Genomic DNA, 12,595 nt, shown 5'->3' on the forward strand with positions numbered 1-12,595 from the left:
GTCATGTTACAGGTAATTAATCACCAAGGTCACATTACAAGTAATTAATCACAACCAAGGTCACGTTACGGGTAATTAATCATCAAGGTCACGTTACAGGTAATTAATCATCAAGGTCACATTACAGGTTACTTGATACCAAGGTCACATTACAGGAAACTTCATACTAAGGTAACATTACAGGTAATTAATCACCAAGGTCACATTACAGGTAATTAATCACCAAGGTCACATTACAGGTAATTAAACACCAAGGTCACATAACAGGTAATTAAACACCAAGGTCACATTACAGGTAATTAACACCAAGGTCACATCACAGGTAACTTTATACCAAGGTCACTTTACAGGTTATTAACACCAAGGTCACATTACAGGTAATTAATCATCAAGATCACATTACAGGTAATTAATCACCAAGGTCACATTACAGGTTACTTGATACCAAGGTCACATTACAGGTAACTTCATACTAAGGTCACATTACAGGTAATTAATCACCAAGGTCACATTACAGGTAATTAAACACCAAGGTCACATTACAGGGAATTAACACCAAGGTCACATTACAGGTAATTAATCATTAAGGTCACATTACAGGTAATTAACACCAAGGTCACAATATAGGTAATTAATCACCAAGGTCACTTAACAGGTAATTTACTTCCAATGTCACATTAAAGGTTACTTGATACCAAGGTTACATTACAGGTAACTTCATACTAAGGTCACATTACAGGTAATTAATCACCAAGGTCACATTACAGGTAACTTTAAACCAAGGTCACTTTACAGGTTATTAACACCAAGGTCACATTACAGGGAATTAACACCAAGGTCACATCACAGGTAACTTTATACCAAGGTCACTTTACAGGTTATTAACACCAAGGTCACATGACAGGTAATTAATCATCAAGGTCACATTACAGGTAAATAAGCCCAAGGTCACATTACAGGTAACTTGATACCAAGGTCACTTTACAGGTTATTAACACCAAGGTCACATTACAGGTTATTAACACCAAGGTCACATAACAGGTAATTCAGCACCAGGATCACATTACAGGTAACTTGATACCAAGGTCAATTTTCAGGTAATTTACTTCCAATGTCACATTACAGGTTACTTGATACCAAGGTCACATAACAGGTTATTAACAACAAGGTCACATTACAGGTAATTAACACCAAGGTCACATAACAGGTAACTCAGCACCAAGGTCACATTATAGGTAACTTGATACCAATGTCAATTTTCAGGTAATTCCCTTCCAAGGTCATATCACAGATAACTTGATACTGAGGTCACATTACAGGTTACTTGATACCAAGGTCTTATTACAGGTAACTTGATACCAAGGTCACATCACAGGTAACTTGATATCAAGGTCACATTACAGGTAACTTGATACCAAAGTCACATTGCAGGTTACTTGTTTCCAAAGTCACACATCAGATAAAATGTGAGTTAAAATTTGGATATTGAGAGTTAATAGTTTGAATGTTTTATAAGATGATGTGCTGAAGTGGAGATATAATGAATTTGCTGTGTATTTTGTTTGTAGCAAGGCCAACAGACAGGGTATGTGTTGGTGACGGTGCTGGCAGACAACGCCGCCGAGCCTGACGAGTCCATTATAGTCTACCTCACTCAGCCAACAGCCGGGGCCAGGATAGCAGAGGGAGCACCTGATGGAGGCAAAAAGGTACACGGTGGTCGAGTGTGTTAATCTTATGTTTACTCTGAAGAAATGTGACAACCATACCTAGTTTTTCAATGAAACTTTCAAGTCACACTGATATAAGTACATGTATCGGTGCATGTTTCCTGTATATTATGTCAGTTGAAACAACGTTTAAAAACATGTTTCCACATTTTCATTATAGGGCTACTGTCTGATCACATTGCTGCAAAACGACCTATCAAATGGAGTCATCGGGTTTGCAGAGAGTTCAAAGGTTATGAGGGTCAGCGAGGACACAGCTAATGTAGTGAATTTACGACTTGCCAGGACAAATGCCTTCTATGGAGAAGTAGAGGTGAGAATATTCAGTCATGTTCGGCACAACTGACATATATTTGAGGTGTAATAGTAGAAAGGCTTTGGGTATTCTTTTGTGCAAACTTACTCTAAAGTGGTATAAGACCCTACCAGCACAAGGAATCATACATGCACTTGCTAGTACACAGTGATTCAAATACTTTTAGAATTCCAGCTAACTGGGGTTAGTTAACCCTTTCAACACTGTAGACCAAAATGGACTCATCCAGATCAATGCATGGTAGAGTCTACTAAAGTTACACAGGGGTTTTAAGTTAAAAAATGAAAATCAGGTTTGATATGGAATGCAAAAGACTGTGTTTGAGCTTGGTTTATGTGTAGGCTATTGGTTGAGACATATTCCTATACAGATGATAGAAATGGATTTGTGTGTATGTACAGGTGTCGTGGGTGACCAAGCTAGCCCAGAACAGTAGCGAGGCTGAGGATGCAATGCTTGCCAGCCAGCTAATGAGGACTGCTGGTACGGTGATATGTGCCGCCCGCGAAGCTTCCTGTCACTTCAATGTCACCGTCAGAAATGACAATGTGAGTACCGCGTTACGTAGCTCCTGATCAGTGTATGCTACTTCATTTCAACTTACCATTCAGAAACACTATCGTGAGAATCTCACTTATCTAGAATAATACAATGTTGTTATTCCAAGTTTCTCATCAAATATAACAATGTGAGAATCACTGTAAGCTTGGCTCTGTTTTTTCTGTGTTACCCGGAGTTGATTTTAGCCTAAGCGGTAAATAACTTTAAAATATAATGGCATACTGATTTTTTGGATAAAAATTGACTTTCATATGCGTTGCAATAAACTGCATTACAGTTTTCACTGTCCCTATATCCTTTTGAAGCATAGAATTTCAAAAGTACCTCTTTTTCAATAAGTCCATTTTGAACTATTCTAAAAGACCCAGTTTGATTTGAAAAGGACCCCATTTATGACCCATGCAGTCCTAACACTGTCACCATGGGTGTCGATCATAATTTGAAGCATTTGACTAAACAAGACAAATTTGTCAGAAATGGTTACAATAGCTGGAAATGTTTTATATTTGATGTGAATCATTTTACAGATTCCAGAGGAGGCACATACATTTATCATAAAGCTGGTCAGTGTGAGAAGGGATGCTCAACTGGACAGTGGCAGTCTGGTTTCCACGGTAACCGTAGACTCTAGTGATTATGTCCGGGGTCTGCTCCAGTTCACAGAAAATTCAAGGTCAGTCGACAATTGTATGATTTTTAAAATTTCAATTTTGTAATAAATCAGTTATGTGTAAAATGACTACCAATTGAATATTCCCCTGTATCCCAGTGTGTGGGATGACACTGGGATACATAATTACTGTAAAACCCCTTGATAATTATCCCCGTCATGTGGATATGGGTTAGAATATAGCTAACTCTATTTTAGTGTTGTTGGGTCTATTTTTAGTCAAATTGTCGATGGGCCATAAACATTACAAAAACAGTTGCAAAAGGTTTTCTGCAAAAATCTACAGCATTGTGGGAAATCTTCTCCCAGAAAAGAACACTTTATAAACTAGGCAATGGTTGTGCTGTTCAATTGATTGGAGGCAACTCGGACTGGTATAGATTCGTTTCTGTTGGTAATGTTTCAGAATGACACACGATGCAAGAGTGTCAAATTACAACAGAATTTTGGAAGACATGTTGGAAAATGGCCCATTCCCTTGATGTAAAGGACCTTAATTGATTATTGCTATATAACCATATAATAAAGACTTGAGATTACCATGCTGACATTACGGTTTTGAAGACCTTTTTGTTTTCATTGCCATGGTGTAACAGATTGCTGACAGTGGGAGATACAAGCCGGACAGTGCTGCTGAAGGTCGAGCGAAAGATGGGTCAAGGTTACCGAGTACAGATAGGATATGAGACGATGCAGATGACCTCACAGGTGACAGAACATGGGGTCACCATCAACCCCGCCCTGGAGCAGGAAGACTACAGTAGTAAAGTGGGCATGTTGTTGTTCGAGGAGAACAGACAGGTAATTAAAAATTGAAGTTTGGTTTTATAATAGAAATTTTGATTTGTGATAGCTAGAATTGAATGTTCATGTAAACTCCACTCTCTAGATATTTCTTCTGTCCTTCACAGAAATAGCGGTATTTCTTCAGTCCATAATAAAAAGAGTTGTACAGAGATAAAGATATATTGTTACTTGTCATCTATAGTTTGATTGCAATGGTGACAATAACTGAGCAACTATGTTTATTTAATGTTTATTATTATACCTCATTTATATAATAGCATGTCTGATTGGATTATATGGATCACATGACAGGGAAATAAAACATTTTGTTGCCCTCATGCACTTAAGTTTCCAAGTCTTAATTTCCTTCTTTAGAGCCTATGGAAGTAAATGGGGCAAGAACCACATCTGAACTCATAGTGACTGAAGCAGATTACAACATTGGTGTGTCAACCTGATCTTCTGTATTGTTGTGTTATTGTTTGATTTTCATATTTTTGCTCTAAATGAAACATGGTCAATCTGGGGGAAACAAAGAATCATGTTTCCCTACAACAACGACAATAATACAACAGTGATCTGATATTCTAATTTGATCCAATCTGTTCATGCTTGTTGTTTTAACAGGATATAGAGACTGTAGAAATCAACCTAACTCCAGCCATACTTTCTAACAACCCTCTGCCGAAACAGTTTTATGTGACGCTGAAAAACCCTAGCAATGGGGCCAGGTAAGGGCACATATATATCTCTGGTACATGTATTTACTGTTGACTTTCAGATTTTCGTTTAAAAATTATGAAGATTTAATATCATATAAGTGTTTTTATATGCTAATTTATTAATATTAAGAAACCATTCTAAACAAAAGCAAAGTCTGGATTTGAAAAAAGAAATTGTTGTTTCTCTTTTGTAAAAAATATTTTCATAATTTTCCACTAATCAGTTGAAGTAAAAATGAAATGTTCCTTTTTTGCCCTGGAAGTATCCACCCTGACGCCAAGTACTCCCGAGCAGCTGTGCGTATCGTAGAGGAAAAGAACTTGCCAATCTGGATTGCCATCGGTGAACAAGAGAAAGGACCACACTACAACGACTCAGAAATCTTAAGGTATTCCAACACCTCTTGTTGACAGAAATTTTAAGGTATTCCAACACCTCTTGTTGACAGAAATTTTCAGGTATTCCAACACCTCTTGTTGACAGAAATTTTAAGGTATTCCAACACCTCTTGTTGACAGAAATATTTTCATACAATTGTTTATAAAGCATTGCTGTAAAACATAATTTATGTTTACACTGTGGAATCTTAGTATGGCAAACTTCAAATATTGTATCTTGAATGTAAAATAATAAGATTGAAATTATATTTTGTCATAAATTGCAAAGGGCCATGATAACGGAGTAGTTACAATTTATGTCTGACTGGCTATGATCATTAGTCTTCCACCACTTCGCCGCAAGTGGGGCAGTCGCCAAGTACTGGAACCTGGTTCATTCTGGTTTTCCTCCACCACCAAAACCTGGCTCGTCCTTAAATGACTAAAGCTGTTAATAGGACATATAACAATTAAAATCATGGGCCGTATGTTTTGGAAGTTAACATGATAAATGTTTATGTTATACTAAGCAGGCTAATTAAGTCTGATAGATGTGGGATGACAGACAATGAGTTCTGTATCATAGCTAGGTGTTGAGCCATGAGTTAAATATCTGATTTAGGACCCAATGGGTTTGTTTAATTGTTATAAACCTATTATCGATTGTAGGACATTGTCCCATTTGGACACTATTGCCAAGGTTGACATGGACAAGACAGAGGTGACACTTGTAGAAAACATCCTCAATGATTTCATAGACGAAGGCCTCAAACGTCAGTAAGTACTGTTTCAAGTGAAAAATAAATAACTGTCATCTTAAATATGCAATATTACAATAAGTTTGACAATTGTTTTTTAGCAGGTCAGAAGGCAAAATTTGATAGAGTGACCATATTACGACTTGCAGTACAGTAAAACCTTATTCTGTCACCATTTGTTAAGCAAAATGTTGGCATCATGAAGGAGCTTGTCTCTACATCAAGGGATATGTGAAAAGGATTTATTAAGAAAAGGAAACCAGGACCTTAAAAGGTGTTGGTGGAAAACAAAGTGGCAAATGAAATGAAGGACACAATACTAAGATTTTACTGTTATCAGAATTACATGTGTTTGATAAGTGGCTATTTTTAATATCAATCAGCAAATTTAATAAAGGTACTGTGAATTTGGCAAGGGTGTCTTTAAGAATAAATTGATTAACTGAAAAAAAAATGTCATTGCAGGTTACCTACAGAGATAATTAATCAGATGATGAATGTGATGTGTAACATGCTGAACCCGTCTAAGAACGACGCCACCAGGCGGCGCTCCTCCCTGGCAACCCTGATGGAGAAGCTAGCCTACACGACCTTGACAGGGAAGCCCTGCCCTAGTCCCGATCCTCCTGAACTGTGAGTAGGACAATATTGGTGTCCTTGTTAGGTAACCAGGAAATCCACAGAAAATTGCTACACAGGTATAGTTGTGACTTTGCAGGCAAAGATGGAACTGTCTGTTCACAACTTCCTTTACAGATGATTACTTATATTCCTACTTGACAGGTGTGCTGATCATCAAAACATGTATAAAATCAAGGGGAAAGTCGATTTACTAAAACTAGAGAGAAAAAAGTTATTGGAAATATCGTGTGGTTTGTTGACCTTGCAGATCAGTCAATGATCTAGTCACTGTCTTGTGGCTGTTTAAATAGAAATATGATATTTGATGAGCTTCTCACTCTACTTGTTTTGGGTAAAATCTTAAGTTCCCTTCATTTAAATACTTATCCTGCAAATTTAAAACTGAATAACTGGTTTGTTTACTTTGAATATAAACCATTTGATTCTTTAAGTTCAAAGGCCATGGCAATTAACCCTTTCACCCCTACGAAACTTTAGTAGACTCTACCATGCCTTTATGGGAATGAGTCCATTATGCCATTTATGGTCTACGGTGGTGAAAGAGTGGAACAAGTATCCTTTTTTATTATAGATATAAAACAATGCCTCACACTCTACTTACTTGACTTGTGTTACACCATTGTTACAGCACCAGTTTGCAGTGTGTCTATATGAGGATGTCTGCTGGACGATGGCCTCTTGAGAAAATACAGAATTTCCAATACAATGCACAGTAAGAGCAAATGTTTTCCAAATACATCTTTTCCCAAAGATCTGTGATAAGGTTGGATATTAGGCTTCTCTACTGCATGTGCAGACTCTCTGAAGGCAAAACTTGAGCCTTCTGAAATTACCTCTGGATGTATTCTACAAGAACTTAACTTAAGACTAATAAGGTTCACCTTATAAAGAAAAATCACTCAATTAACCAAAACATGGTGGTTTTAAACTAAAGATAAACAGACCGTTGATACCTTACTGTTGGGATGTCTCTTATTATGCCATGTCATGTTTCAGGAGATTGGACACTTTCACTGTTCCTGTAAAAGTGGAGAACGCACCTTTTCCTGCTGACAATGATGTAAGTTATGGGTTGTCTGTAATACTGCAAAACTGAGCCTGTTTGAACAATACCTGTTAAGCTAGGACCTAATTAGTCCAAGCTTGTGTAATCCAGAGTTGCCTCTGTTCCTATGTGTGGTGTTAAGATTTTGGCAGGTCTGTTTGTTGGGATCTAGTGTCTCTAAGGAGGAGATCATATCATGTGGTGACATATTAATACGCATTAGTTAATTACAGACATGTTATTTCAAGGTGAAATCACCAAATGTCTTTAAAACCTGAAACATTCACGCTAAAGTCTCCAAAATCCACGGAAAATTTAGATCCTGAAAAGTGATTTATTTTTGAAAGAAGTTTCCATGAGCGATTTACCTTAAAACTGTAGTGACTTGTTTGTGTTTTGGTTGATGGTAGTATCTATGATATTGTATTTGTGTTCAGTGCCTTGACTTTCACATGATGGAGTACAGCAGTGAACAGTGGTTCATGAAAACTGAGGATCCAGAACTTCTCAGTAACAAGGTGAGTACCCTTAAAGATGGGACAAATCTAACTAGAACATAACATTGATAATAACATTGATAATGTGTGGAAACTTCATTTTTATGCAAAATGGTTTCAACCTGACAGAATTTATCATTTTGCAATAAGGAGGGGGATGGGGTGTTAGTGTACTTGTAGACACGGCAAATGTGTCAAGGCTACTCCTCCTAAAGTGCTGCACTAATTTTAATGAAGCTTTGATAACCTTAATAAGACTCAGGATAACAGTTCTAGGTGCTAGAGAATCACATACACAATTGTACTATGTTTACAATTATATTCTGTTCAGCTCTTGCAGTTCAAAATAGTCCTCTATTAACTGAACCATTCCTTTTAACTCTCATCATGTTTGTCTAACACAGATTATCGGTTTTGGAATGAAGGACAGACAATCATCGTATTCAGATTCTCCAGCAATTTACCGAATCCACACACCTGATCGCCGAATCGCAACACGTAGGGCACAGTAAGTATGAGGGGGAAATGAAAGGGACTGCTGATAGCAGACCTGTGAGCGTTTATAAGAGGTGGACACTAAATCAGATGTGACTGTTTAACTTGCAGCAGAACTCTCGTTTCCTGACCGCGCTTACTACAGCTGATGCACTTTTTCCAAGATTAGTGCTCTTATTTATGTACTAAGACTTAATTTTGTTTTTATTTCTTTTCTGTAGATAGCTAGGAAAGTGCTCATGTTGATATTTAAGGTGTTTAAATGCATATCATAGTATAGTAAGTATATAAGTCATCCCACTTACTGAACTTCAGGTAATACTGTAATGTAACAGGAGAGGAAAAAATGCATGGCCAGACCAGGGTTCCGAACCCAAGACCTTCCGAACTCTAGATGGACACTCAACCAATTTATCTATCTGGGCGCCAACGATCGACCCAGTCCAGTTCCGCTACATTCCTCCTTCCTTTAACAAAGTCTTCAACCCCCGAAGACAAACGAGACCCTACACCACTTTCTGTGGGTATATTTCGTTGGGTGCCAAATGTAATAGGAGAGGAAAAATGCATGGCCGGACCGGTATTCAAACCCGGGACCTTCCGAACTCTTAGACGGACGCTCAACCAATTGAGCTATCTGGTCGCCAAAGATTGACTCAGTCCAGTTCCGCTACAGCAACAAGTATTCTGTGGAATAAAAAGTATATACAATATATAGACACTAGACAAAGGAGATCTAGTGAATCCACCCTCTGATCCACCCTACTTTGTACACGTGAGGAGTGTATGGTCACAATATCCCATGAAGTAATTGACAATGTAATATATTGATTTAAGCTTTATATTTTATCATCTTAGCTGGATTTCTAACTTGTGCTTTCCCTGTAGGTGTGTGTTTTATGACATGACTACGGCCGACTGGGTGAACCCCCAGGGTACAACATGTACTGTCACCAACAACCTGGAGCTGGCCACAGACGACTATGTGGACTGTTCCTGTAAACACCTCACTCACTACGCGGTCAAGGCCACCCCTCTAGATGCAGGACTCGTCGGGTACTCTGTCTGGTTCTTCGTCGTCTCATTCTTTGTCATGGTACGTATGACCTCAGCACAGCAGATGTTTTAAAATCTCAAAATTGTCACAACTGTGATGAAAAGTAAAATTTTGGGTATAACTTTTTCATTTTCTTATTGATATGACTACACATAAATCTGTAGACTACTGCAATTCATGCCAGCATGACATTAGAAATATATCCTTCATTCTATGTATTTTTTTTACAGTTTTAATATTGTTCTCATAGAAATAACTACTTAGAAATTACTTTTTTGTTCGTGATCAGTCATCATGTTGTTCCTGTTTATTTAATAAAATAAACAGTTTTAGACTGTAAGTCAATTTCCTTTGCATTTATAGTACAGTAAAATATTTGTCGACTTTTGTATGACAGGTTGCAATGGCTCTGGCTATACTGGTCCACCATATTTGTGCCAACCTTCACGCCATGTTTTCTGCCAACCTGCTTGTGCATATGTGCTTTGCATGTTTCGCCACTCAAGTAAGTATATAACACAACATGATAACGTTGGACATTCTATTATACAGATTGATCATCTGTGATCGTAGTTTTGTTATGTGGTAGCAGTGAAGGCTGTCCTACAGAAATCATTTTGTAGACTAGATTATCTCCCTTTGGGCTGTGTTATAGGGTAGCAGCCAGTGTAAGTCTGACACCAATCCTGTTATACAATATGATTATCTCCCAGTGAGCTTTGTAATAAGGTGGTGGCCTGTGCCAACCTAAGATAATTATCTCCCTTTATAAATGAGTTATAAGCTCCCCTCGCCCACAGGACCAAGTGAGTTTAAACTGTGGTTTGTTGTCCCTCCATCCATCGTCAGTTTGTTAAACAACTCCTTTTGAATAACCAATAGGCCTTTGGTGATAATATTCGGCCTCTTGCTTGCTGGCCGGAGTTGGGGATATTCGGCCAGTTGCTTGCTGGCCGGAGTTAGGGCTATCAAGTGTATACAAATGAATGACCTAGACCAACTTTCAAATTCAAAGGGGTGAACATTGTTAAAATAATTCAACAGTTTCCTTTGAATAACCAAGAAGCCAAGGGTGATGATATTTGACCAGTAGCATGCTGGAATGAACAACATGGACTCAGTTTCAAGGTCACAGGGTCAAATTTGTTGTAACCTTTATTCAAACAACTTCTTCTGAATAACCAAGAGACCTAAGGTGATATTTGGCCGGTAAGATCGAGAGCTATAAAATCAGCTAAAATAAATGTAACCTTAACCATATTTCAAGGCCACAGAGATTAAATGTTTTTTTGAATATTTAAATAACTTCCAGATAACCAAGAGGCACAAGGTCATGCATTTGCCCATTGAGATTAGAGGTTGTAGGGAGATCAAGTTTATTTTCATTAGTGACCTTGATACGTTTCATGTATTAAAGTCTTAAACAATTTTATGCATAACTAATAGGTCTATGGTCATGATATTGAGCCTTATGTAATCTTAGAAAGTGTTAGAATTAATTGATTTCGATATTCTTTGAATGTCTGAGCATTGAACACCAGGTGATTGATACAGGCCCATATGGCCTCTGATAAAGTAGCTGCCTATGTCAACTCCCACCTGTTATACAATAGGATTATCTCCCTTTGTAGCTGTGTTACGTGTACGATTATCTCCCTTTTAGCTGTGCTATGTGGTAGCAGCCTATGTAAGCCCTACAGAGATACTGGTGTACAACATTGGTGAAGACAACTACAGATGTATTGTGATGGGACTGTTTCTACATTACTTTTTCCTATGTCAGTTCACCTGGATCATGGCTCAGGTAAAAAAATATATAAATCTCTTGTCGTATTCAAATATGGTAATTTTGTCAAGTTGTAGTTTTCAAAGAAATCAACTAGGTTAACAGTTCTCTACTGTCATAAATGTCAATTAGAATGGACATATATTTAACACTATAAGTTTTCTCGGCAGTTTAATGTGTTTAAGAGACCAATATGATTGATCATGGAAGTTTCAAGTCAATATTTGTTACAATATGGGAAACATGAAATATTTAAGAAATATCATGATGCTTGGAATGGCTTACTTATGTTGTTTTTTTTTACAACACAGGCCATCAACTTTTGGAAGATACTGGTGCTGAATGATGAACATACAGACAGAAAATATGTGCTGTTCTTCCTCATCGGATGGGGTATGTGACTGAATATCATTCTTAAAACACAGGATATCAAAACTGTTCATGAAGCTCTTTATCCTATGAAACAATTAAAACCTAGGTTAGAGAGTCCTTGCATTGTGTTGTATCCATAGTAAATTGATTTGTATTTCCTTTCTCATATTAGAAAATATATTTGCCCAGTTACTTTAGAACTAAAGAAAGAGTTAATTATGAACCAAATACTTCTTAATTGGAATTTCCTTTTTTATAAAAGCATCTCCCCTAGAGATTTCGATCCCCAGACTATAAACCAGGATACTTGTAACTATGCTATCCTCCATATGTGTATACTATTCTGCAATATTTCTGGGTATTTTATAAAATCTTCTTGATGAAGATCTCGGAACATAATATTGCCTTTTGTATGAATATATAGATATAGGTACTGTAATACCATACATTTAACAGGAAGATAACTTTTCAAGTAGACATGTGGTGGGACTCTCTACTATAACAGAATAAGCCAGTAATTTGTGTTTCATGTTTTTTGCCAAATAATGAAAAGCTACATAAAAATCTTTATGATATCAAATCTTTTGGAATATTTATATTTTATTAGGTCACCTGAGACAAAGTCTCAAGTGACCTATTGCGATCGCCTTTTGTCCGTCGTCGTCCGTCGTCCGTCGTCCGTCCGTAAACAATTTACATTTTCGACTTCTTCTCCAAAACCCCTGAACCAATTTCAATGAAATTTTGCAGGGACCTTCCATGGACAAAGGTCAACAAAAA

General features: G+C 37.3%; 1 protein-coding gene across 1 annotated transcript in view; it reads left to right on the forward strand.

Annotated features, from left to right (window-relative positions):
• LOC110445605 (G-protein coupled receptor 98-like) overlaps nucleotides 1-12,595 on the forward strand; it is a 106,547-nt gene that overhangs the window by 89,022 nt on the left and 4,930 nt on the right. The window contains exons 44-60 of the mRNA XM_021490289.1: nucleotides 1,569-1,709; nucleotides 1,891-2,043; nucleotides 2,448-2,594; nucleotides 3,135-3,280; nucleotides 3,874-4,078; nucleotides 4,691-4,794; nucleotides 5,049-5,174; nucleotides 5,833-5,940; nucleotides 6,387-6,554; nucleotides 7,192-7,275; nucleotides 7,560-7,623; nucleotides 8,046-8,126; nucleotides 8,510-8,613; nucleotides 9,489-9,696; nucleotides 10,055-10,162; nucleotides 11,321-11,461; nucleotides 11,755-11,836. Of these exons, the coding sequence (XP_021345964.1) occupies nucleotides 1,569-1,709; nucleotides 1,891-2,043; nucleotides 2,448-2,594; nucleotides 3,135-3,280; nucleotides 3,874-4,078; nucleotides 4,691-4,794; nucleotides 5,049-5,174; nucleotides 5,833-5,940; nucleotides 6,387-6,554; nucleotides 7,192-7,275; nucleotides 7,560-7,623; nucleotides 8,046-8,126; nucleotides 8,510-8,613; nucleotides 9,489-9,696; nucleotides 10,055-10,162; nucleotides 11,321-11,461; nucleotides 11,755-11,836 (2,170 nt within the window). The remainder of the gene's footprint in view (nucleotides 1-1,568; nucleotides 1,710-1,890; nucleotides 2,044-2,447; nucleotides 2,595-3,134; nucleotides 3,281-3,873; nucleotides 4,079-4,690; nucleotides 4,795-5,048; nucleotides 5,175-5,832; nucleotides 5,941-6,386; nucleotides 6,555-7,191; nucleotides 7,276-7,559; nucleotides 7,624-8,045; nucleotides 8,127-8,509; nucleotides 8,614-9,488; nucleotides 9,697-10,054; nucleotides 10,163-11,320; nucleotides 11,462-11,754; nucleotides 11,837-12,595) is intronic.

This window comes from Mizuhopecten yessoensis, unplaced genomic scaffold (genome assembly GCF_002113885.1).
Source record: "Mizuhopecten yessoensis strain PY_sf001 unplaced genomic scaffold, ASM211388v2 scaffold2329, whole genome shotgun sequence".
Taxonomy (NCBI): Eukaryota; Metazoa; Mollusca; class Bivalvia; order Pectinida; family Pectinidae; genus Mizuhopecten; species Mizuhopecten yessoensis.